The 23813-nt window shown below is 46.9% G+C and overlaps 11 protein-coding genes and 1 non-coding gene across 12 annotated transcripts; 7 read left to right on the plus strand and 5 right to left on the minus strand.

Moving 5' to 3' along the window:
- Positions 1–24: 24 nt before the first annotated feature.
- On the minus strand, positions 25–1712 carry AGABI2DRAFT_116423 (hypothetical protein; the record flags this gene model as incomplete). Its single annotated transcript, XM_006459391.1, has 8 exons — positions 25–655; positions 708–904; positions 954–987; positions 1035–1150; positions 1210–1289; positions 1339–1427; positions 1476–1544; positions 1618–1712. The coding sequence occupies 8 exons, from the start codon at positions 1710–1712 to the stop codon at positions 25–27; spliced, it is 1311 nt and encodes a 436-aa protein (XP_006459454.1).
- A 291-nt stretch (positions 1713–2003) lies between these two features.
- Positions 2004–2950, plus strand: AGABI2DRAFT_191425 (hypothetical protein). The gene is made up of 4 exons (XM_006459392.1): positions 2004–2105; positions 2155–2188; positions 2238–2440; positions 2495–2950. The coding sequence occupies exons 1-4, from the start codon at positions 2041–2043 to the stop codon at positions 2829–2831; spliced, it is 639 nt and encodes a 212-aa protein (XP_006459455.1). The 5' UTR covers positions 2004–2040; the 3' UTR covers positions 2832–2950.
- A 688-nt stretch (positions 2951–3638) lies between these two features.
- Positions 3639–4360, plus strand: AGABI2DRAFT_42726 (hypothetical protein; the record flags this gene model as incomplete). Its single annotated transcript, XM_006458777.1, has 3 exons — positions 3639–3671; positions 3719–3918; positions 3970–4360. Coding segments are annotated over 3 exons (624 nt in total), but the record flags the coding sequence as incomplete, so codon positions are not given.
- A 1223-nt stretch (positions 4361–5583) lies between these two features.
- On the plus strand, positions 5584–6858 carry AGABI2DRAFT_66801 (hypothetical protein; the record flags this gene model as incomplete). Its single annotated transcript, XM_006459393.1, has 5 exons — positions 5584–5850; positions 5903–6076; positions 6137–6205; positions 6253–6462; positions 6511–6858. 5 exons carry the CDS (start codon positions 5584–5586, stop codon positions 6856–6858), a joined length of 1068 nt encoding a protein of 355 aa, XP_006459456.1.
- Positions 6859–8129: 1271 nt separating this feature from the next.
- On the plus strand, positions 8130–8944 carry AGABI2DRAFT_191427 (hypothetical protein; the record flags this gene model as incomplete). Its single annotated transcript, XM_006459394.1, has 4 exons — positions 8130–8461; positions 8514–8638; positions 8693–8837; positions 8889–8944. Coding segments are annotated over 2 exons (343 nt in total), but the record flags the coding sequence as incomplete, so codon positions are not given.
- A 443-nt stretch (positions 8945–9387) lies between these two features.
- Positions 9388–12918, minus strand: AGABI2DRAFT_177393 (hypothetical protein). The gene is made up of 7 exons (XM_006459395.1): positions 12665–12918; positions 12477–12607; positions 12364–12424; positions 12197–12308; positions 11420–12146; positions 10787–11383; positions 9388–10726 (listed from the first exon to the last, which is right to left on the minus strand). The coding sequence occupies exons 1-7, from the start codon at positions 12900–12902 to the stop codon at positions 9413–9415; spliced, it is 3180 nt and encodes a 1059-aa protein (XP_006459458.1). The 5' UTR covers positions 12903–12918; the 3' UTR covers positions 9388–9412.
- Positions 12919–13209: 291 nt separating this feature from the next.
- On the plus strand, positions 13210–15604 carry AGABI2DRAFT_201734 (hypothetical protein). Its single transcript, XM_006459396.1, has 12 exons — positions 13210–13316; positions 13370–13403; positions 13457–13607; positions 13654–13771; positions 13823–13954; positions 14007–14039; positions 14085–14145; positions 14196–14522; positions 14576–14635; positions 14697–14764; positions 14802–15138; positions 15210–15604. The coding sequence occupies exons 2-12, from the start codon at positions 13398–13400 to the stop codon at positions 15534–15536; spliced, it is 1620 nt and encodes a 539-aa protein (XP_006459459.1). The 5' UTR covers positions 13210–13316; positions 13370–13397; the 3' UTR covers positions 15537–15604.
- A 509-nt stretch (positions 15605–16113) lies between these two features.
- AGABI2DRAFT_177395 (hypothetical protein) lies at positions 16114–17822 on the minus strand (the record flags this gene model as incomplete). Its single annotated transcript, XM_006459397.1, has 10 exons — positions 16114–16423; positions 16491–16582; positions 16607–16668; positions 16741–16870; positions 16945–17003; positions 17087–17166; positions 17229–17282; positions 17332–17403; positions 17454–17487; positions 17550–17822. Coding segments are annotated over 10 exons (1033 nt in total), but the record flags the coding sequence as incomplete, so codon positions are not given.
- Positions 17823–18737: 915 nt separating this feature from the next.
- Positions 18738–20476, minus strand: AGABI2DRAFT_191428 (hypothetical protein). The gene is made up of 5 exons (XM_006459398.1): positions 20287–20476; positions 20142–20233; positions 19176–20091; positions 18893–19123; positions 18738–18833 (listed from the first exon to the last, which is right to left on the minus strand). The coding sequence occupies exons 2-5, from the start codon at positions 20201–20203 to the stop codon at positions 18795–18797; spliced, it is 1248 nt and encodes a 415-aa protein (XP_006459461.1). The 5' UTR covers positions 20204–20233; positions 20287–20476; the 3' UTR covers positions 18738–18794.
- Positions 20477–20871: 395 nt separating this feature from the next.
- On the plus strand, positions 20872–20955 carry AGABI2DRAFT_t33. Its single transcript has one exon. It is a non-coding gene; the product is annotated as a tRNA-Thr (tRNA).
- A 171-nt stretch (positions 20956–21126) lies between these two features.
- AGABI2DRAFT_218707 (hypothetical protein) lies at positions 21127–22615 on the plus strand. Its single transcript, XM_006459399.1, has 6 exons — positions 21127–21385; positions 21456–21569; positions 21630–21712; positions 21762–22027; positions 22191–22292; positions 22345–22615. Exons 1-6 carry the CDS (start codon positions 21174–21176, stop codon positions 22459–22461), a joined length of 894 nt encoding a protein of 297 aa, XP_006459462.1. The 5' UTR covers positions 21127–21173; the 3' UTR covers positions 22462–22615.
- A 211-nt stretch (positions 22616–22826) lies between these two features.
- Positions 22827–23808, minus strand: AGABI2DRAFT_191429 (hypothetical protein). Its single transcript, XM_006459400.1, has 6 exons — positions 23789–23808; positions 23706–23741; positions 23619–23657; positions 23402–23563; positions 23137–23349; positions 22827–23083 (listed from the first exon to the last, which is right to left on the minus strand). The coding sequence occupies exons 1-6, from the start codon at positions 23789–23791 to the stop codon at positions 23036–23038; spliced, it is 501 nt and encodes a 166-aa protein (XP_006459463.1). The 5' UTR covers positions 23792–23808; the 3' UTR covers positions 22827–23035.
- Positions 23809–23813: the final 5 nt, after the last annotated feature.

Here is a 23813-nt window from a genome sequence, read left to right on the forward strand (position 1 = left end):
AGTGCTAAGTTCTGGTATACGCTGCTACGACATGCCGAAGTATCGAGTTTTCATACCTAACGACTTGAAAAATCTCTGTGACGCAGTCGCTTTCAATTTTGACAAATCATCCTTCGTTTCCTTCTGCGTCTGCTCCAGCTCGTTATACTGCGCACGCAACATGCCCTTCAGTTCATCGTCAATCCCCGACCTCTCCATCTGATGTTGGAGCGTTTGCATTACTTTTCTTCGCTTCTTGTCAAGGCCATCCATCTGCGCATAAAGCTCATAGCCAGCATCTGTCTTCGGGAGTGATTTATTCTTATCGACTGTCTCCTTCTGTAGTTGCGGTCGTTGTTGCTGCTTCCTATCATGGAGTACATGGTGGATGATACCCCAAGCTGAGTCTTTGGCACCGTCATGCCGCTGTGTAGTAGATCCTCGATCAATCATAGGCTTCCAGAAGGTGTCCTTGAGCTCGCGTTCACGAGCAGTGCCAACGTCCTGATCGTCGAGTTCGTCCCACATTGTCGTAACCAGTACTACCCTATTGAACCAACTTGGCCCGCAAATCCTCTCGAATAACTCTAAATTCTTCAATGGGGTGCCAGCCATGCGGTTATCCGAGATGCGATGAAGATAGAGGACGCGATTGAGATTGAGATTCTTCGACCCTCTGAGAACGAACACACATCAGCTAGGTAAGGAAAAGCTGATTTTCGGCTTACGTTTTTTTCAGCCACTCTGAAATGATTTCCAAGATCTCGTAATCGGATTTATGGGTGTCGTCAAAGCCTGGTGTATCAACCAACACAATGCTTGCATCACTTTCTGGAACGCGGACTCGGACCGCATGTACTCCACTGGTATAGGATGTTAGACTATGCCCTATGCCTTTGTCTTCACCGGTAATAGCACTGACGAACTGTCAAAGGATATTGAAGACTGTGGTCAACTTTGAATGACAGACCTACCGAGCTCTTTCCAGATCCTGTTGGCCCCATTAACCTGGCAAAAATGAGCTCCCGCTTGTTCTTAATGACGGGTATGCTCACGCTATAAGGATATCATTCTCTTTTATTTGATCCACCTTCAAGTCTCCTAACTCTTTCAGTTGATCGTAAGATGGATTTCGAGAGTTTGTCAAAGAATTTAACTGGGACTTCGTGGGCTAGCGTTGCCTTCCATGAGCACTCAAATAAGAGACAATAAATACAAGGGATATGGCACCTTCTTTGGGCTGAAGCTGAAAAAATTCGAGAGGCTAGATGTGAAAATTGATCCGGCCCCTGCCCCTTGAGTTGGAGACTCTGCTTCGTGACTTCAGCGACAAATAGCAAAGACAAAGCTCAAACATACCTGACATAGCTTTGGATGGGCTTATCACAGTGGGAGTTCTGGAATCTGGAGTTCTGTTTGACTTCGCTGAGCCTGTAGACGATGATGATCTTGCCTAAACTCAGCAAGATGCGAAGAAAACCACGAGGACTACATACGGGTCTTGGAGTCCTGCAATTTGATTTGTAGATGGTGTCTCTGATCCGCTGTGTACTTCTTGAGAGCCACTGTTGGGCGGAGGACGGAGCAGAAGGGAATAAGTTATTCAAAATTCTGTTTGCTCGGAGACCACTCACTCACCTTGTGTGGTCAATATACGCTCCGTTGTACAAAAGAGGGGATGGATTTGCCGAGTGGTCAGCCCCAGTCGGTTGCGAGAGTGTCTTTAGTGTCATATACTGAGGTGATAAGTTAGCACTACATACAGCCGAGTAGCTGTGAATATAGGTCACCAACGAGGACAGCTGCGCTATACACCGCGTAACAATGCACCCTCGAATCAAATACTGACCGAGCCTCGTGTGTGGGTGTGTGGCATCTCGTCATCAAAATTCCGTGTCCAGACGTGCTTCAGAACCTCGCAGAGTACATGCGGCAATCGATCAGTATAATGTATCTTTGTGACTGCGATCGATGGCAATCTGGTTGACACGATGCCAGAAGGGTTGCTGATAATACGCTTGCGAGTTTGTGGCCCGGTATTCCACTCACCATCTCGAAGCAATGGGTGCCGCCATCTCTAGACGCCTGCCCGTCGAAAGCATAGACGAAAACTGCTATATCATCGCGTAAGTCGGTAAATTTAGCTCTTGAAGGAGGTGACTGAAGGCGTTACAGAGTCGTTGGACAAACGGGAGTCGGGAAGAGCACGGTGAGCGATGCGAATTTGGACAAATGTGGATATTCACCTGGCAGTCCAGTTCATAAACACCGCTGCTGGGAATGATTTTCTGAAAGTGGGCCATGGTCTCAAACCTGACACGCGTCAAGTAGATTACGTGGAATGTTATGATCCCGAAAGCCATGACGAGCGAAAGGTCGTCTTCGTGGATACACCGGGATTTGACTCGGAAAAAGAGGATAGTGTCATCGAGAAGAAGTTGAAGAGCTGGTTAAGGAAGGTGTAAGCGATCTTCCCCCTCTATGAGTTGCCTTTGCGTACCGATATCCCGGCCAGGTCATCCAAAAAGCTCAAGATATTCGGTATCCTGTACCTTCATCGCATCACGGACCCCAAGTTATCTAGCCCCCCAATACGGCATTTGACACTGCTCAGGACATTGTGCGAGGAGTCGATCAAAGGGTTTCCGAAAAGGGTGATACTGGTGACGACTATGTGGGGGAAGGGGAACAGCGCGCAGCAGAGCGTCTATGAAAAGCGCGAAGAGGAGCTGCAGAAATACTGGGACGGCCTGCCGTCCGGGAGTGTTGTGTCCGAGATCATGCGATTCGACAAGACAACCGAGAGTGCCTGGAAAATCGTGTTCACCTTGAGGCGTGCGGAGGACGATTGATTTATGAATTGAATTCTGTTATGTTTGTCGCTCTTTACATACTCTTGTTCATAAGTAAACTACGCTCGCAGCCATCTCCGCTTATCAAGTTCTCGCAAAATCACCTACCCGTCTTCCAAGGAATCCGCAGGGCAAATGAGAGGAACACTCCAATTCATAGTGGTCTGAAACACTTAATGACGAGCTCCTCGCTGTGACTACTTCAAGGTCCTCTTGCAGACCACTAAACACGAGCTTGGACTCATGGCTTTCGCATTTCCTCATATCCTGACTGGCAGCCACTCGAAAGGTTTGCTCTCCTGCCATCGCCCCAGGCTCGTTGTTCGTGCTCTACATCCTCACTAAGTGTGCTCAAACCCCAGAGCATGTTCCTGAACTAATTGGAAAATCTAGGACGATGGCCGATTTAGCCAACTATTCTACTACGTCTCTACAGTCTCAGGAATCCGAAAATTGCAGTTTCCACACAGCATACTCTTGGTTCCCCAGCCTGGACACACCCACAGCAACCAACAGTCCGGGATCCGAGAGGACTTTCAATTTGCTGAGAAGACGCATAGGTAGTTCGAGCAGTTTGGCTGGTTCCTATCATTATGGCCCACCTTCGAAGTCTCGTGAAGCCAGTAACTCCAACGTTTACATGACGCCCGCTATGGCTCAAAGAAGCATAACTTCAATGGACACTGCCAGCTTAGGATTCGAGAGCCAAGAAGATTTCCAAAGCCTCATCAAAGGTTCTCCAAGAATCATCGCGTAAGTGCTTGAATAACTTCCTACACGAATAAACTCTGACTTCAATCTGACAGGGTAATGGGTCCTACCGGCGCGGGAAAGAGCACTGTAAGCTATATCTAGTCTACTTGGGTTTACCGGCTCAACCTCGTCAGTTCATAAAAGCAGCAACAGGAGCGGACGACGTCGAGGTTGGCCACAAACTAGGCTCTTGTACAGAAGAAGTACGCGCTGTTCCATGTCACCATCCTTCGAAAGACGAGGATATTGTCCTCGTTGACACGCCCGGCTTCGATGACACTTACAAGAGCGATGCCGAAATTCTGGAACAAATAGCAAAGTGGTTGGCAGACACGTTTGAGTGACCTTTTTGTCTTGTATTCGCGAACTGATCTGGACATCAAAGGTACAAGGCCGGTGTCAAGCTGTCGGGGATCCTATATCTCCATCGTATCACGGATAATCGCATAACGAATATGGTTGTGCGGAATTTGGACATGTTTCAAAAGCTCTGTGGATCAGAGAACCTCTCTTCCATCACTCTCGTGACGACCAATTGGGATTCCTTTCGAGCTGAGAATATTCAGGAGGGTAAAGCTAACGAAGAACAACTCTCTGAGCTGTACTGGAAGTTTCTCCTCGATAATGGCTCAAAGATGATGCGATTCGAAAACACGTGTTCTTCGGCTTGGAACATCATAGATTCAGTCCCCGAAATTCCGATATCGCTCAACATCCAAAAAGAGATAGTTGAGGAGGGTAAAAGTCTTCCTGACACAGCAGCCGGTCGCTCTTTGACGTCTTGGCTTCAAAGGGCCAGCGATATTTTGAAGAGTATGATACAGCGACTCGAAAATCTTTTGAAAGGCGTTGTAAATGCTTCGGAACATGACAATGCAAAGGCCAAGCGATACGAGCAAAATTTGCGGGAGGTTACTGAAGGTTTGCAGGGGGTTCACACACAGAAACGGCGACTTTCTCGCAGTGGATCAATCAAGAACACGTTTGTATGTACTCTCCTGCTTCTCCGATTTACGTGATGAATTAACAAAAGAATAAAGGCTCGGAAATTCAAAACCAGAAAGGTAAGCACCCTTTCCCGCTCAACTTACCCATATATGATTAACATATCATCCAGAGAACAACACTTAACATTGACCAGCTTGGTAATCGCTGAAGCGTTAGTTGTGCGATCTATACGATTCTCAATTTGTTTCTTCTCTGTATGTTGTTCTGTGCGCATTTGATATGCGTACACCTGTATTCTCCGACTCCTTTTTTCGAGTAGCAGTATGGCTGGTTCCGTTGCAAGCGTATCGTATGGCTGTCGGTTCGTCGTTATTAATGCATTTGACGGGCTTTGTTACCGAATAGCTTTAACAAATGGCTGAATCTTTAAGCTTGAATCACGGTATAACACACATATGGCAAACTATAAGCACGCCGCTTACAGCATATCATGCGTAGTACAGTAGTACCACTACCCATTTCATGAAGATATAAGAACGATTCAAAGTGTAAATCTTCTCACCCTTCCATTTCGCATTTCGATATCGCCCTTCCTTGTACTGTCCACGTATCCGCGCGATTGCATTTGCAAGTCTTGTATTCACCTTCAAGTTTTGGACTCCCACAAACATGTACATGCAATAATCTTTGCAGTAAATATAAGTATGTGCCATAGAAACATGATCAGTATATTGTCAACTAAGGCCGGTATGTCATAACAATGCTTCAGCGTGGGAGAGCGACATTGGAGATGCCATCAGCAGGGTGCTGGTAGGACCAGGTACTAGCAAGGTATCCCATGCCCAGGTTTGAAGCCTTGGGGGTCAAACCATGCCTCTTTCTGCTACAAGTGGTTATCCAGTCCTATCTGACTTACGGTTAATACTACAAATCATCAAAACACCTTCGCAGCAAGCTTGTGTCGCAGGACTCTCGGGAGACGACGCACAGTGTATTGCCGACTTTCTAAGCCAGGTAAAGTCCTCCTTTATGACGTTAGGTGTGCTAGAAAATGACTGACATTCACCAGCTCCTTCACAAAGATGGTGCTTTGTCTTCGGACGACAGAAAATACCTTCTTACCCTACTTCAAAAACTTGTGAAATCTGCTCAGGTGTTGCCGCAGTGTTACAAGCTACAAGAGGTTCAATGTGACTTTAGCCAAGCCCGGGAAGGAGGCTCATTCGCCGATATATTTCAAGGACAGTATGGAGCGCAAAAAGTTTGTGTCAAAGCTGTTCGCATCTTTCAAAGGGGCGACAATACCCGGATGCTGAAAGTGAGTCGACGAGGAACCACACGAAATACATGCTACTCAAGAAGGACCAAAGGCGTTCGCGAAAGAGATCGTTCTATGGGCTCACCTTTCGCATGAGAACATACTCCCGTTCTATGGGATATACGAAGGAGTGTCCGGAAGAATATGCATAATATCGCCTTGGGTAGATCCAGGTGATCTCACAATATATCTCCAGAGCTTTCCTCATCGATCCCGCCTGCCTCTGGTGCGTATCTAGATGCCTTATGATGGCGTAAGTTTGCTGAAGTTTAATTTCATTGCTTAGGTTTTGGATATCACTGCCGGTCTACAATATTTGCATCAGTCAGACATAGTGCATGGTGATCTTAAAGCTGTAAGTCAACACAATATCACATTCGGAAAAAGCTGAGGATTATGCAGAAGAACATCCTTGTGTCAAGCAATGGGCGAGCGTTGATCGCAGATTTTGGTATATCGCGTATTTTGGTCTCAACAAAGCTGGCTTCTACTCAGTTCTCGAGCGGCACTATGCGTTGGATGGCTCCAGAGCTACTCATTGACGACGAGGAGAACTGTCCTACAGTGACACTGAAGAGTGATATATGGTCTCTCGGCTGTGTTTATTATGAGGTATGATACCTTATAGCTGAAAAGAAAGGTCAAACTGATACTTGCTAGATTTTTACACGCAAAATTCCGTTTCATCATTGTGCCAGTGATGCACGTCTATTCTCAGTTCGCCTTGATTCCAAGGCGATACCACACAGGCCAACAGACGAGTCTGAGGTAGATATTATCAGTGACGACATGTGGAGGCTGATGAAGAAGTGCTGGGACAGTGAACCTTGTTCTCGGCCCAATTGCAACGACGTCCACGCGTTCGTAAATGACCTCCTGGGAGTTCGCGAACAGTCGTCTTCGCACTATATCACTCTCTGGAAGGCTGTCAGAGGTGGATCGGAGGTTGGAGCAACTTGCGAACGTGCTCGTCGCATCTTATACCAAGTAAGCATAATTTTTACTTGAAAATTATATCGTTGCTAACTGCCTACTTTATTAGATTCGCCAGGCCGACATGGTACATCATCCTATCGCGTCGGAGGAAACCTTGCGATACGATACCACTGACAACTACGGTTCGGAACCTACATACCAGTCCCTTGCAGCGAGGCTGCATTATGCATCCTCAGAAATAAGCTCAACTGATAGCTTTTATACTGCCTGTTCGTTTTCCGAAATGCCGTCTGTGTCTCAACCCATAGATACTTCAATTTTTAGTGAGCACGATATAGTCATTGTGTGAGTTTTTAGCCATACAAGAGATTTCAACTGACTTCCTTACAGTATCATGGGTCCCACAGGTGTAGGAAAGAGCACTGTAAGCCCCGCTAATGTCTCTCAAGTCAGATGAGCTGAGCTGACAGCTTGACCAGTTCTTCAGCGTCGTGACTGACTCAGAAAACGTTCAAAGTGGTCATATGTGCTTTTTTACTCCACATATTCGGGCCACCCGGTGTCATGATCCCCAAAAACTACGAGACGTAGTTTTCGTGGATACTCCTGCCTTCGATGACTCCTCCAGAAGCAATACTGAAATTCTTGCAGAGATCGCGGGATTTCTAGAGAAAATGTTTGAACCTTTACGATTTTTTTCCAGTTCATATGCTCATCTTCTGGACAATTTGCAGATACCGGTCAGGAGTCACGCTATCCGGACTTCTATATCTGCATCGGATTACCGACAATCCAATGAAGAGTTCGCTTATTCGCTGCCTCCATATGTTCCTGAACTTATGCGGCAACAATGCACTCTCTATTGTTAGGCTCGTCACGACGCACTGGGATCTACTCCAGGACTATAATGAGGGAATCAGGAAGGAAGGAGAGCTTCGCGAAGTGTACTGGAAGGCGTTCCTCTGCGGAGGTTCGCAAACGCACCGATTCGAGTACTCATGCTCCTCTGCATGGCAAATCATAAATTCACTACCTATGGAACACAAGGCCATTCAAATTCAGGAGGAAATAGTAGATCAGGGCAAAGCCCTATCGGAAACGTCAGCTGCTCGGTCCTTATTGTCTTGGATTCACCGTGCAGCAGAGGCTGTCGAAATTCTAACACGTCGACTCGAGGAACTAACTCAGAAAGTCAGCATTGCTGATAGCTCCGAAAACATGAAGCATGGAAAAGACTCCGAGAAGAAGGGATACGAGAGAAACCTCGAAGCAGCAAGACAAGTTCTTCAAAAGCTCGAGAATGACAGGTCACAATTTATCAAGCGCCACCCAACCATTGCTTCCAATCCCTTTGCAGGGCCGTTTTCAAGTGCTCCCACTTCTACTGCTTCGACCCGGCGTCACGTCGTCCACAAGCTATCTGGTACATCGAGGAGGAGCATCAGACGACGACCTCGCTACACCCCGACCCTTACAGCTTCCATCGAGATCGAATCCGATTTCTGGGAGTCCGATTCTGATGTCTCTTACGATCCTCCAGATCTCGGCTTAGCTTCGAGTAGCCTATCTTCCACTATTCAACGACTTCAAAAAGCACGCGCCACTGCCGCTCAAACAATTATACCAGGTTTTCAAGATGCTATTGAAATTGCTTGGAGGATATCAGAGACCTTGAGTGTGAAAACTTGTCTCTCGAAGATAGAAATTCAAACTAAAGCAGGATCTAGGAAATGCCTAATACGCATCGCTTACTCTTGTCATTGATGGAGAACATCAGCTGTTTGGTGTTAGCCATCAACGACGCGTTCCCGTTGACAAGACAGTATCCTGAATCTTTTGAATACATCCATCGGTGAGTACCTGCCTCCTTCTCTTCCTTGCATTGACCTTACCATCAACATATTAGGCAACTTGCGAACATACAAGATGTTGTTTCCAGGCTCAAAGACTGCCAAACGGACCCGCACCTCTCTCCTGCTTTGTCGCTCGATGAGAAACATACGATAACAGATTGTCACGATGCTGTGACGCTCGCTTTGCACGAATTACAGGTTGGTAATGAAGATAAATGTGTGATATGTGCTCATGGTCTGAACCTTTAGATATGAAATACGTGGATCCGGGCTGCCCGTATTTCGCCCGACATGATAATGAACTTGATGGGCCCCCCTCGAATTTAGGGTTCCTATTCCCAGGACTTTTCTATAGTCCTCACCGGTTTGCATATATGGTAGAAATGTATACCAATACTGTATTTTATTGATAAGTCCCGTTTTTACTCCATGTTTTCTTAGGCCATACATTGATTATATGCTATACTATTGAAGTTCGATCATAGGGATGTCAAAGACGTGCTCAAGAGCTCCTAATCTCTAGATAATTATGCAAGTCAGGTATTGGTGTTCCTCGGGTCGATCGTTTTCATCTCTTGAGGTCAAGGACCAAACGCTTAGTACTACAGATACAGTCTTTTCCAACATCATTCTTCGACTACAGAAAAATCATATTACAAGTTAACATACGGGTATATGTGGCAGAACGCCTTACACGATAAACAGAGAGGGTATACAAAGAACACTTCAAACAATCAACATGTGGATAAAAAAAAAAAGAGAAATATACCATATCACTTCCTATTAAACCCCGATTTCAAATTCGTTGTACTTCTCGCATCATGGTTCCTCCTTCCAAGTCCAATATTCCCCAACCCACCAAACCTGACACCATCCTGTTCTCCAGGTGACATCTGAGCATAACCATAACCATGCTCTCTTTCTCTATCACCATCACGACTATCTCGTCCACCAAAACCCATAGTAACGCTACTATGATTCCTTCGATCATCCGACATGATCCCGATACCCTTCCCACCTACGATCCCAGCACCGAGCTGTTTGACACCTACAGTAGGAGATCCAGAAGATGCTGCAGAACTCCCAGAATTGTTGACATGGCGTTTCGACGAATCAAGGGAGAAAGGTAAAGCACCTCCAACGGGCATACTCAACCTTCGCATCCAACCTCCTTTCTTCTCCGACGGTGGTTGAAGAGAGGATTTGTCAATCACAGGCGATCCGGTAGACCGATTCAAATGGGCAGAATTGCCAGATCCAGAACCTGATGTAGACGACGTATTGAAGTCGGGATTATTGTATGATGACGCAGGCGGAGAGCTATACGAATGATGTGATTGATGTCTTTCGCGTAAATTCGGATTCGAACTCGAGGGTCCTAAATGTCCTTGCGGAGGTAACAACTGATTCCGTCCCATAGGAGGTGTTTTAGGCTGAGAATTCTGTCGCAATCTACGAAAAGATATCCTGCGCTCTTTGGGATACGATTGCAACGGACTAGCTCCATGTGAATTTGACAAATCACCATAGTCGGAATTGTTTCCGTTCCCAGACGAAGCGACCAAACCATCTCTGTAGGTTGATATTCTCGCTCGATCCCTCTCCAATTCCCTCTCCCGCATCAAAATCTCTCGTTCTCGTTCCATCAAATCTCTTTCCTTTTTCCTATATTCCTTCTCTGTGAGTTCCCCTTCCAGACGCCGACGCTGAATAAAGTCTTCCGTGGTTTCGGAAGAATCCCTTGTTCGCGGTCTGCTTGGGCTTTCGCGTGGTAATGGTCGGGTTGAAGGTGTTGGCGTCATTGAAGGGGAAGACACACCACCACGTTGTCGCGATTCAGCTCTTTCTGGAGTAGGTGGAAGTGAGATTCGTCGGCCCACCGCCGGAGGTGACCTAGTTGCCGATTGCAAAGGAGATTGTTGTGCACGTGGGGATTTCTGACTTCGCATTTCGGCAACTCCGACATAATTTGTGTTTGTTCCGTGTACATTAGATGGTGGGGGAGGCTGATACCGGCTTGCTAGCTCATTTACACTTGCTTGTAAACGTGGGACATCAGAGCGGGGAGGGGGAGATTGCGAACCAGACTGTAAACATATATTCAGTCTATCTGTTTGAGAGGTGAAGGTATGCCAAGAAGAGCTTACAGTATTAGAGTAGCGACTTCGCATAGCAGCAACGATGCTTCCTGTCGCACTACTACTCCCAGTGTCTGTTGTCTCTGCCAGCCTACTTCTCCCTTGTAGAGGTGTAGATATAGAAGGAAAGTCGACGTTATCCCGCCCAGTACTGGAGTTATCCATACTGGGAGTGGAGGTCTTTCCGACCAGACCATCACTGCCTCTGCTCTCTTCCCTCACACCAAATTCCCGCGCATATAATTCGTGTTCGTCCGCAGCATCAGCACTATTACGGTCATCCACTGGGCTATGATGTATAGGACTCGACATTGACATTCCTTTGGACATCCCAGGTGTAGGTGAGGATCGTGGAATGTCCAATGTATGCGGCCGTTCCAAATGGCGCTCGTCGCCGCTTACTCGTCGAGGTTGCTGCTGCAACTGTTCTGAAGAATCCAATTTCTCTCCTCCTTGGTCTACCTCTAGAGGTAACGGACTCCCACTTAGTCGGTCTCGTTCCCCAGTAATATATGTCTGTTCCTCCCTGCTCTCTCTGATGACGCTGATGGTTTGAGTTTTCTGTGATGGAGGATCCCTTGGCCTCGGAGGTGGTAATGGAAAGTGCTGCGGAGGAACAGGAAATGCAGACAGAGAACGCACGGATCCAGTCACAGGATCGGAGAATAAACGTTCTCGATCATTTGTAGGGCTCTCTTCGCGAGAACGTGGTCGATATTGCGAGGGGGATGGAGGGTGCAGATTGTTGTCACTTGGTGTTGTGTGCGCGATAGATGCATCTCGGTCGCCGTCTGCCTGGTAACCAGGTATTCGTGTAAGTGATGGCGCTGACAATCTTGGAGGGGAAAGGTCATAGGCTGAGTTATGTTGGAGGATTGGTGAGTTACCAGAGGAAGAACTCGTGGGCTGAGAAGAGTAAGAAGTAGACATGGAAGTGGTAGCTTCTCGGCCATTAAAAGATGCTTGATTGTGGAGCTGGTGCGTTTCTTGATCTCCTTGCGGTCCTATAGGAGAGTGTAAAGGGGTAGTAGCATTACCGTAATCTTGCCGTAGCTGCTCGAGTTGGTGTCGTTGAGGTTGACCCTGGCTATCTTTGCTTTCTTCCTCGTTTTCTCCCCGTTCTTGAATAGTGTTGAGCTTGAGGTTGTCTTCGGCCTCTTTATCGAGGTCGACGAGGTCTTCGGGAACGTCCTTATACCAAAGGCCTTCACACAATGCCCTCCACTCTCCTAAAAAGCCAATTATTGGCGCGGATCCTCGAATGCTCTCACAACAGCGGGTCCATTCGGTGTCCGCGATGCGCGAAAGGGACGCCGCAATATTATGAATGGTGACCGTATGTCTTTGCGTCGTCTGTAGAGTATGGTTACTAGCGGCAAATTGTATCAGGTCGGCTGGGAAAGATTATGAAACGCATACTATTTTTCTTGAGTGATTTCCGGACCAAGCGTGCTGATCAGTTGAATATACTTGGAGTGTTCCTCCGGTGCATCTCCGGCCCTCTTCTTGGACTTTTTCTCGAAAATAATCCCTTATGGATACTTGCCGGTGAGCGGCTGAATTAAACTCATGACGGTAGGGCCTACCTGCTTGCTTGATCTTAGCATTCGCGTTGGCTATACGCTCATCATGAACCTTTTCTTCTTTCTGCGATGAAGTGAACAGATGGTCCAAAGCCACAAAAGCAAGAGTGACGCACGGCGAGTTTCTTGAACCACTTTTTGACCTCGGTGCTGATGGTATCGTATTCCTTATCAGCAATCTTGACAAACTTGGTGTCAACGTCGACGAGGACGTCGAATATGGAGGCGCTCGCATTGAGCGCATTTGCTAGGAAAAGTGTAACTTGCCATCGCATTGGCACATTCCGTGATTAACGCGGCGCACCAGCAACTTCGTTCGTCACTTTTGAACTGGCAGTCTCGCGGAGTGCTTTCGCGAGTTTCTTTTCGAGTGCGACGACGACGGTGGCAGCCTCGCAATAGTCGTTGAGGATGTTGAGGAGAGTTTCGATAGACTTGCATGACTTGTGGATATCCGCGCGCTCTGCCAGGGCGGTGTGCAGCTGCTGTTGGTTTACATTCGGGGAGGAGATGTTTGCGACGGATGCGAGGAGGTTGTTCATGGATGAACTCGCCTAGGGCAGCGGCTAATCAGAGGCGGGCGATTAAGGCATCACTTCCCACAGCCGTGGTTTTTAGTCTGGCCGCGCCACGAAAGGACCCGGGCAACGTGTTTCCAGTCTTTCCACGCCAAAAGTTTTCTGCTCGCCTGCTTCTGTTCTTTTTCGCGTCGCCGCCGACTCCGACTTCGATAGCGCCAGTACGAGGTAAGTAACCAGATTATCTGATAACAAGCCCCGTGGGAACACTCCATCTCCTTATCAGATAAGCGCAGCACATCCGAGGTCGCCAATTATGCATCCCCACCACCACACAGGCCATGAGGAGGAGAACTCCCTCATCGCCAGAGACGATGTCCAGCACCAGCCATTTCGTACTACGCTTCCCTTTGTGCGCTACAGAGCACACACCTACTGGTAAATACTCCCAGTTCCCTGTCTGCCCGCTTCCGCTCACCCTGGCACCCCAGGCTCCTCCCCGTCATCCTCGTGTTTTCCATGTCTGCAAGTAAAAATCATCTACCCCTCGCTCCATGTGCTCATATTGTGACTCGTAGCGCGGTATCACGTCCTCACCCAGAATACAAGTCTACAAGGCCATTGCATGTCGCGCGCTCATGGACAACTCGACTGATTTCACAAGCCTCGCTGACTTACCAGGGTGCGACAGCTCCGATGTCCAAGCCCGGGCAGCAAAGATACAAGCTGGTAGGTCGCGCTTTTCTTTTGCCAAATGTCATCTAAATAATCATAGGTGTCATTACCTGCATGAGCGTTCTCAGTGCTATCTCAACCGGTTTCTGGAGCCGACTGGGGGATGCTCATGGCAGGAAACCTATCCTTATCACCTTCATGTCTGGTGCACTCGTCATGTGCGTTCCCCCATTGCCTTCTGCTTGACTACATCTCATATTCTTTCACAGGGAAGCTGTCTTTGTGCTCGTTATGCGCCAGAACTCATTTTTTGGTCGTCATGCCGAACAGCTCATATATCTAGGGCCGGCTGCTGAAGGCTTTGTTGGTGGCTTATCAACTTTTAATGGTGTCGTTCATGCGTCAGCGTCCACCTTTTTTCTCTGTTGCCCCATCATCTGAATTGTTTCAAAGTTACGTCGCGGACTGCACTAGGCATGGATCCAGGTGAGTAGCGAGTCAACCATTTATTCTGTATACCGACCGTACTAGGTCAAAAGTCTTCTCCACTATACAAGGCATCGTATTTGTTGGCCTTTCCCTTGGCCCTTGGGTAGGTCGCCCCAATATCACTAATCTGGAAAATATGCTCACGTCTCTTAGTTTGGTGGCCTCTTCCTACCAAAGACCGGATACAGCCATTCTTTTTTTCTCTGCAGCATTGGCCTTCTAATATGCACCATTCTATATGTGCTTTTCATTTGCCCAGAGTCCAAGTTCCCCTCGGAAACTGCGGACAACTCTCCGAGTGACTTCCAACGACTCAAACATTCTCCTATTCAGGCTATGCGCCATGTCTCAGTGAAGTTTATTACCGCCCTTCTGTCGCCCTTGTTCGTGTTTGCACCCCAACGTATCCGAGGAACGAATAAGAGAAGTTGGAATATGACCTTGGTCGGACTCAGCTTTTTAATCTACTGTATATCAATTGTGAGTAATACTGTCCACGGTTATCTTCCATTCTTCTCTCTGATAGCTATCAGGGCGTATATTCAGCCAAATACCTCTATGCTCAACATGTCTATACATGGACAACAGCTCAGGTGAAGCAGAAACATTGCAATACAATCTATTGATGGACTGTTGCTGACGATTGTCCGATAGCTTGGATACTATATGTCGACGCTATGGATATCCAGAGCACTCAACCTCTTATTGGTCCTTCCAAGCAAGTAACCTCCTTTTGTCTCCTGTTCCTACGCTAACCAGCTGCATAGTCGTCATTCATTATCTTAAACCAAAGCGTTCATCTCCCGGAAATCAACCGTCTCCTTCCGACGTCGCTGCAGAATTGGTATTTGATAAGTACCTGGCCCAGATATCCTTATTAGTGGACGGGTTAGCAGACGCCCTCGTCGCCGCCATCTCTAATAAATCGCAAGCAACGTTTGTCGTTCTCTCATGCCTATCATCTTTCACCAGTGGAGGCAACCCGGCTCTACAGTCCCTTGCCGCAGTATGTCTACATGCACTTGGCCATTCTGATGAAGCTGGTACATTGTTTGGTGCGTTGGGAGTATTAAATTCAGTGGCGCATATCATTTCTGTCAGTCAAATTTTGCCGTCTATCTAATTCTTGATGATCTTTCGGCTGACGCTTCTCCTATCGTATCACAGCCAACCTTGTATGCGACAACATACGGAGCTACAGTTGCTTCTTTCCCACAAGCTATCTTTGTTTTGGCGGCCTGCCTTCTGTTCACGATTGTCGCACTCTTGCTTGGAGTGTGGCCGGCATCAGTCATCCCAAATTCTACCGCCCTTTCTGATCCAGAAACTAATCCGCTAAGTGGAGACTTTTCCGACCCTACAGATCATTCCGAAGATTTCCTACCTTCGGACAGTATAGACAGGGAATCAGGGACTGATTACAAGTATAATGGCATTGGAACATCGCCGCCAAGAACTAATTCTGGGGGTTTTGAAGGTTCACATCACTCGTAAAATATGCACCTGCTAGTATCAGTCTCGGACACTCACTTGTTGTACTCATTTCATTGTTTTTGCTGTCGTACATTTTCTTTCATCTCTTGCAGCGTTTGTTTCTGATTGTAATCATTGATTCTTCGTCGCACTGTTCTGTTTTGTTACTTATGTTTTCTATATAATACAGTCCTGTAAGCCAACACGAGGGAAAGGCTGACTGCCTGGACGCATGACACCGGAAACAAAATTGAGTTACTTTGTGGTCGATTGCCCAACATATGGCGAGCAAAAAAACATGCTGAAAAGGCGGATAGGCAAAGTCAACACATTCAATTCAGAGAGGTTTTCGACGATGGAGGAAGGAACGAGAGGTTTAACCAACGTGCTTTTATCCCAGGTTCGTAGGCAATGACCCTTCTTCTAGGGTAAGAACGAGACCGCTCATTCATGGAGGATGTTCTGGTACCCTAAACTTGACCGTACGAAAGCAATTGGAGTGAGTGAACGCTCGGGGTGCGCCCCCATTGAGTCGTGGTTGAACTGCATGAGTTGGGATATGGGTGTCCTAGATTCTATTTTGTACAAATGTAGCTATAAGATGTCCGTCATGAAAATAAAAACACTGTCCTTTATATCTACGTTTATGGAGTCTGGTGAATATCAAATTGTCCCAGATGCCACGACCCAAAGAGAGGGAGAGAGAAATGATATAGTCAAGAACTTTCTGATCATGCATTCGAATGTCCATTGTTAAACGACGAAAGGGTAGTTGCCGTTTCATCTATAGATGTGCGGATGACAGTAGTGAGACTGACAGTGGCATTCCCCGTTCCATTTTGATTAACGACGATAGAATTCGTCGGCTGTGGTGATTGTCGCCAGAATAACCAGGCGTGAAGGATATCCTGCCACAAGCAAAATAAGTTACATGGTCAATCATTCTTGTTCTGAAAATTTAGTGTGCTCACTTACTTCCTGAGTGCCAAATGCAAGTGCGATAAAGATAGGTACTGTACGGGGGAGCGTAAAGGAGTGCGAAATCCTGGTCAGCTTTAAATTTGTACCTGAATGATAGGAATGTCACTGACGAGTCGGATAGACTAATGTCTTGGCATTAGGGCTTCTTGGAGTCAAGGCAATGAGAGATAGCCTAATATAGTTTTTTTAGGTGAGGTAAGGGGAGGAAGATAAAAAGAGGGAGCCCGGAAGAGGAACCACTCACGTAAAGGCGAGTATGGCAGCAAAGGTGCATAGTATAAGTCGGATGTAAATTGTAAAAAAGAAATGGCGATCCTTCTTGTCGAGGCTTTGAAAAACGCTTCTGTTCCGGAAAATCAAATACCCTGTGTAGCCTAAGAAACGAAACCGCAATAAAGAAACGGGGTGTTAGTCATCTCGTATCGAAGATAAAGATGGTGTTACATACCTTCCAGAGGAATAAGGACCAGCATACAAAATCCGACGACGCCAGCAGAAATTTGATTCCTAATTTCAAGAAAACAAATAGAATGATGTGTATATGTCAGAAAGCGGTAACAAATTATGATGGATAGATATCAAGCACTAACGGTAAATTATCACCAAGGTGACAATAGAAGCCTGTCACTGAACGCTCCAGGGCTGAAAGACGATCTCTGACGTAGATCAACTAAAAAGTGTAGAAGCAAAAATTGAACGAGTTTCACCTATTATAGGTAATAAAGGGCATACGAGTAAAACTTCAATAATTATGGCGACAAATACGATCCATGGCATGGCTACAAGCTTTTACAGATAATCAGTCAAAGGAGCCGTGAAAAGTAAAGATGCATACCAGAAACCGCACACTGGGGGAATTGGACCGCCTCGGTTGACCGGATCCCAAATTAATTATGATGAGAAAAAACTTATTCCTTATAGTTGAATGATTGTACTGGAAGACAGTTGATGACTTACTTCAATGTAATAGCAAAGCATCCCGGTCGCTACCCTGAAATGTAAATATGAACAAAATGGTCTAACCCTCGACATGAAAAAATGAAACGCACGCACAATGCGGGAACACCATATATCAGTAATGCTTGCACTAGGCAAAGAGTACGGGGAGGTTCTTCTCCTTCTTGCCGTCCCACCAAAAGTCCATAGCTTAGGGAAAATGTCAACCACGCCAACATCAAGCTATACCACGCCACACTCCTTTGAACAGTCTTGGAAAGTATCGCTGGAAGCAAAGTGCACACGAACATGATGAGCCCAAGCAAGACAAAGACGTCGAACACGATTATAAGGATATGGTGTTGCGATGAAGTAGACTCTTCATCCATTTTGAACGACGGACAAAGAGTGCGGAATGGCCAGAGGAAGGATGAAGACTTGGAGTGGTAATGGGCCGCCGATCATTTATATATTTGAAAGCGGACGTTCAAACTATATCCGTTGGCAAGAATGCTGGAAAGATGATATATTGTGATGCGCTCACTAAAAAGGTGAATGCCTTGTCGCCCCGGAGAAAGAGTCAACCGTGTGTAACGTATCAAGAATGATGCAAATCTTGAACGAGTCTGGTCTATTTTTCAGCCGGTCATCGGTGGTCCTCTTGAGAAGGTGGTATCAGTACGACTTCTGAGGCATACCGAGTAACAATACGGAAGTTGTCCACAGTCGTCCCAGCGTGCAATTTGAATATTCCCAAGGCAGAAGAATCCACCTTGCTGCGCCGAGGGACTCATAATTCGTTCGGCCTTCGTCTCCTCGTCTTTGTCTGGATAGGCTACTGTTGTTCGCGCATGCCACATACAAGCGGATGAGACTTTGCTTCCTATCGCGGTTGAAATCGACCTTGATCAATGTGATGCTTTGATTCCCAGGTTGTAGATATTCCGAAGTTCGTCCTCATTTCAGGTTCTCGCCACTTCCCAATTAACCATGCTGCGGAACGTGGCATGCATATGAGCATTTATTTGTGCGATGGGAGGCGCTTACCAAGGAGGGAGAGGACTGCATGTCCTGAAAATAGGCTACAGAGAATGAAACGTAGCATACTGATTTTGGCGTTGGATCCCAACTGTGGCCTACTCATTGGCGGCGTTATCGAAAACGATGCTCGCGCATTGAAATACGACGTTTTCGACTGTTTACATGGAAAGGGCACAGGTAAATGTAAGGAGGGAGGTGGAGACACGCAAAAGCGAGGTTGTGACGTAATTCACGTAAATACTTAAAGTAAGTGTCATTCGTTCACAAAGGCATAGGGAGATATATAGTGGCAAACAAAAAAGACTACGTTAAGTCAAAGCTCTACTCGTCATCCTCATCATCTTCAGCTTCAGCGAGCCACTATACGGGAAAAACATCAGTTACGCAATCAAAGAAAACGGACGTGATAAAAGACTTGCCTTGAGAAATGGTTCACTGGCCTTCCTGACTTTCTTGCTAGTATCCTTGTCGACATACTTCTTACTAACATGAGTACCCCATTGAGTGATGACCTCTTCCTCAAGGATATCAGCTTGATAGAATTCCATCAACAACTTCGGAACAGCGGGAATTAGGGAAGGTTGCATCAACCCAACGAGACGCTCCAAACCACCAAGCAAAGCCTTCTGGTGCCTCTCCGAAGTGACCATCTAGACGGCAGATTAATGTATGATTTACATTTGACGTTGCACAAACGCATACCTTTTTGAAAAGTACCAAGTAACTCTTGATCTCGGTGGTAGCTTCGTCAGTGAATAGAGCTTGCATTAAAACAAGAAGAGTCTTGTGCTTCTTTTCAATACCGAATTCCTGGACCTTCTTGTATAGCTCAACAGAGAAAACCTTGGGACTCTCTACATCATCGCGATTTTCCTCAACCCACTTTCCGAGTTGGGTGTAAGGACTGTTGACATCTTCATCACTTCCATCGTCGTCCCCCATGCCGACGGCAGCCATGCTAGACTCAAGCGCTTTCATACGCTGTTTAACAGCCTCAGGCGACGTGTCAGCAGCCCAGTCTTCTTTAACGATGGCAGTTTCGGGGTTCAGCTCCGCAGCTTCAGCTTTGATCTTCCTTGTGAGCTCGTCGTCGCTTTCGGCAGCGTCATGGATTTGATCGGCATCCTCGGCATCCCCGGTGTCATGGGTGGGTGAGTTGCTCCCACCGACACTAGCCGCAGCTGTACCAGCATTGTTGCGTTTCTTGTCCTTCTTGGACTTGACTGGTGGATTTTTGAGGATGAACGTGGTCAACTTGTGCCTCATATCCACGCCCGTACGTTCCCCACATGCCTTGCAATCACGAATAATTTCCTCATGCCTCCCGCTTTTGAGAATGACAAGATCAGTTTCAGGATTCTTGCAAGACTTGCACAGAACAAACTTCTCGATAAAACCATCGAGGAGCTCGCGGAGACGATTCGCATCATGAGCACCGTTGACAATGTATCGATCATTCTTTTCATCGAACGAGGTCTGTGCACCAAGCTCGCAGCCAAAGAACTTGGTGGGGTAGGCAGGAGGGCGCGTGAGAGCACGCGCTACATCAGCCATATTGGGAACGACGGTCTTGATACCGTTTCCTTTTCCCTCAATTTTTGTGGTCAAAAGAGGCATGCTGAAGGAAATCAATATCAGCTAGCTAACAAGCCAGGAGGAGGCACATACCGGTAGCGATAAAATTTGTCATCGACATCGCGACGAATGTTCACAGTCGGACCAGAAGCCATTATGGGCAACAAATGGGGATTTTAACGCAGCTGCCAAAGAGGTTAGTAACAGGAAATTAGGAGAAAGCATGCAGGACGCTTACAAAACTGGCGGAAGGTATGGACACGGAATGTTTACGCTTTGTTGCAGCAATTGGCGGACGAAGCATGAATCCTCTGCCGACACAGAAGAGGATATGAGATGGGTGGTTGTGGTGGGTAGGCGCTATTGTGAAGATCCTGTAGGGACAACCTTCACGAAAGGTAGGGCAAGTGGTGGTTGAAAGTCAAGTTGAGAATCCCCACGTTGCCCTCTTACAAAATTCGGTCTCGGAACTCGGCATCTCCCGGCATCCGCCCGGAGCCGCCGAGTGCAATATCCATGCTCCCGATTGGACCATCGGTACGCAGTTCGGTGCGGGCGCCCACCCACTGCGTACAACGAGTAATTAGCACCAATGCTCAGGAAGAACAGGATATAACAGCCAAATCACTCTTCCGGTATTGTCCGGGATAATGGTCAAGCCCATAATCTAGCAATGGTTCAAGCTAGTGTTATTGACCGACCCGAAACCGTCAAGAAGAATTATGCATGTCAACCTAACTTACTGTCTTCGGCTTTTTGGAATCTCTATCCGGGGCCGTGAGAAGCGGCATGATGGAGGCAATACGAGCCGAATTGCTTGTAGGCCCTGCTGGCGTAGTGGTAGCGCGTCTCACTTGTACCAACAAGGTCAATGAGAAGGTCACTAGTTCAATCCTGGTGTGGGGCAACATCCCGTTCATAACATCTTTTGCTCGAGTTTCTTCTCTAGTACCTTGATACTCATGTTTTTCCCTCAAAAACTTTTTTAGCGACATGATAAGTAAACTATGAGAGGCTGACCTAAAATTGCTGTTCATAGCTTTAGTGACACCTATTACCAAAACTAGAACAGCCAAACAAATTAAGATCGTCAACGTCCCCTTCTACAACATCGACACTCTAACCATGGCAGAGCTCGTAGACTCTATGCTTGATCTTATGAGGCGCCTGCCTCCAACGCGAACAGAGGAGAACGTCAACGCTTTAATCACTATCTGCCCAGATTACGCTGATGATCTCCTCGGGAGCGTTGATCAGCCATTACAACTCAAAACTGACCGTGCAACAGGGCGCGACTACCTCGCCTGCGACTATAATCGGGACGGTGAAAGCTACAGGTACGGTCTTCGCTGCATTCATGTATGGTGAGAGGCTGACGAGCTGACGATGCGTCACGGTATCCTGCAGGTCACCGTGGTCAAATGACTATGACCCTCCTCTCGAGGACGGAACTGTACCCACTCCAAAGCTGCGCAAGTTAGAAATTATGGCCAATGAGGCCTTTGATACGTATCGTGAGATGTACGTGATCCCCGCCCTCTTTCTCCGCCTAAGGACAAATTGACATGACATATAATCAAGGTATTACGAAGGAGGCGTATCCTCTGTCTATCTTTGGGATCTTGAAGATGGTGGATTCGCAGGCGTGGTACTATTCAAGAAGAGTGCGTTTCATTGCCGGCAAAGAAAGAGTCACACTCAATCATCTATAAGCAATGTCACCTTCTTCGAACCAGGAACCTTCGGGCTCATGGGACTCGATCCACGTTTTTGAGTCTGTTGAACGGGGACGGCAGGCTCATTACAAACTTACCTCTACGATCATGTTACAGCTCACGACTCGACAAGCCTCACAAGAAGGCGGAGAGAATGAAAAAAAGTCTAGCGCTATGGGGGCCGGGTCAAACAACGGAAAGTACAAAGATATATCTTTCAACCGTCAAGGCGAAGTCACTCTGAGCGGAAGTATGACGAGACAGGTATGTGTACATTTTCGTTTCGTCATGAGCCCCTTGTACTCTCTATTGTTTGGGTTGGACGAACGGTTCATCAATGATTTCGGGTGATTTCCTTCTTTACAATGCATCTTTTCTTGTCTGAAGCTAGGTTGCCTGAGCTGATGGGTCCTATTGGTATTTCTAGCAAGAACAAGATTGGCCAATTCATGATCCTTCTTCACACATCACTAATACGGGTAGAATGATCGAAGAGATGGAAATCAAGATGAGAAACTCACTTCAGGAGGTGCGGTGCATATGATTCTTAAGTCCACAGAACCTTGATTGTGGTTGCGTAGGTCTATTTCGGCAAAACTCGTGATATTGTATACGATCTACGCAGTGTGGACGATCTGGAGAAAGCCCGACGACAGCGAGAGTTGCAAAAGGAACTTGTGGGATTTATCAAAAGATGACGAAAAATACATATGTATGTCACCACGAGGAACAAGAGAAACCTGTATATTAGACGTGACAATACCACACGGTTCACGTCATTCAATCAAAAGAATGTCTTCAGCGGTAGAGATACCTACACTATCAATCAAACCCCGTGCCTTCGATCTCATACTCCCTTGATCTAGAAGTAGTTATGCATATTCCCCAATTCCACCATGCAGTTGTCCAATACTGCACTGGTAGGATGTGTGAGACTGTTGGCCGAAGCAGAAAAGTGTACGCAAGCATAAGAGTGAATTCTATGTGCTGAGGCTCGATATTTTAAGCATTAGAGTTGGTAAACCCTATCATTCTCTTTCCTTTTGCAACAGATGAGCGCAGTGGATCAAATCAAAAATTAATGTTCCGTGGTTTATGACTATTGAACGTGTACTTCCAATACTGTCACGCCTAAACCTTGCCTGGCGTCCTATTCATCTACTCGGAGACTGATATTACATCAACCCCTGACGATATCAATCAGACATTTACATCGCATCATTTTCAAACATTTGTGACAGATCGACCAAGCGCGGACCACAGGACTCGTGATCAATGCCTCAGCTGGGCATCAGCTAACGGGTTGGCGTGAATGGTGACCTAGTGGGAACTTGATGAGATGAAGTCCAGAGTAGGGAACAGCATTTACTTACATGGGTGAGTTTGATTTCGCTTAGCGGCCTATTCTTGTTGTTCGTAGGAACGCGCTCCATTGCATCAAGGGTGGAGTCTGTGCCATCGATGACTTTGCCGAAGATGGTGTACTTGCCATCCAGGTGTGGCTGTTTTGCATAGGTGATAAAGAACTGTGATTTGTTGGTGTCGGGTCCCGCATTAGCCATGGCAACGATGCCTCGTGCATTGAACTGGAATCGCGAAAGGCGGATCAGTATGCGATAGTAATAGCCATGCACTTACTTTGAGTGTAGAACGTATCTCGTCTGGAAAAGAAGCGCCCCAGATACTCTGGCCCCCTTTGCCAGTGCCAGAGGGGTCGCCGGTCTGCACCATGAAAGACTTGATATTTCTGTGGAAGAGACTACCATCGTAATAATTCGACGCGCACAAGGCGAGGAAATTCTATACAGCGGTGGAGTCAAACATATCAGACATAAGCAGTTGAAGAAGCCCTTACCTCAGCGGCCTTGGGTACAGCCTCGCAGAAGACTTCAATCTGAAAAATGATGAGCGGCGTTGTCAAGGATGGAACGGGCGAGTGTACCTTGAGGTCGCCGTGGGTGGTGTGCAGCGTCACTGACTAGAATTTGGTGAACAACATCCAGCGCGACGACGAGAAACACATACCATGGCCAAGAGTGGGTAAGTGGGC

The sequence above is a fragment of the Agaricus bisporus genome, assembly GCF_000300575.1.
Source record: "Agaricus bisporus var. bisporus H97 unplaced genomic scaffold AGABI2scaffold_3, whole genome shotgun sequence".
Classification (NCBI taxonomy): Eukaryota; Fungi; Basidiomycota; class Agaricomycetes; order Agaricales; family Agaricaceae; genus Agaricus; species Agaricus bisporus.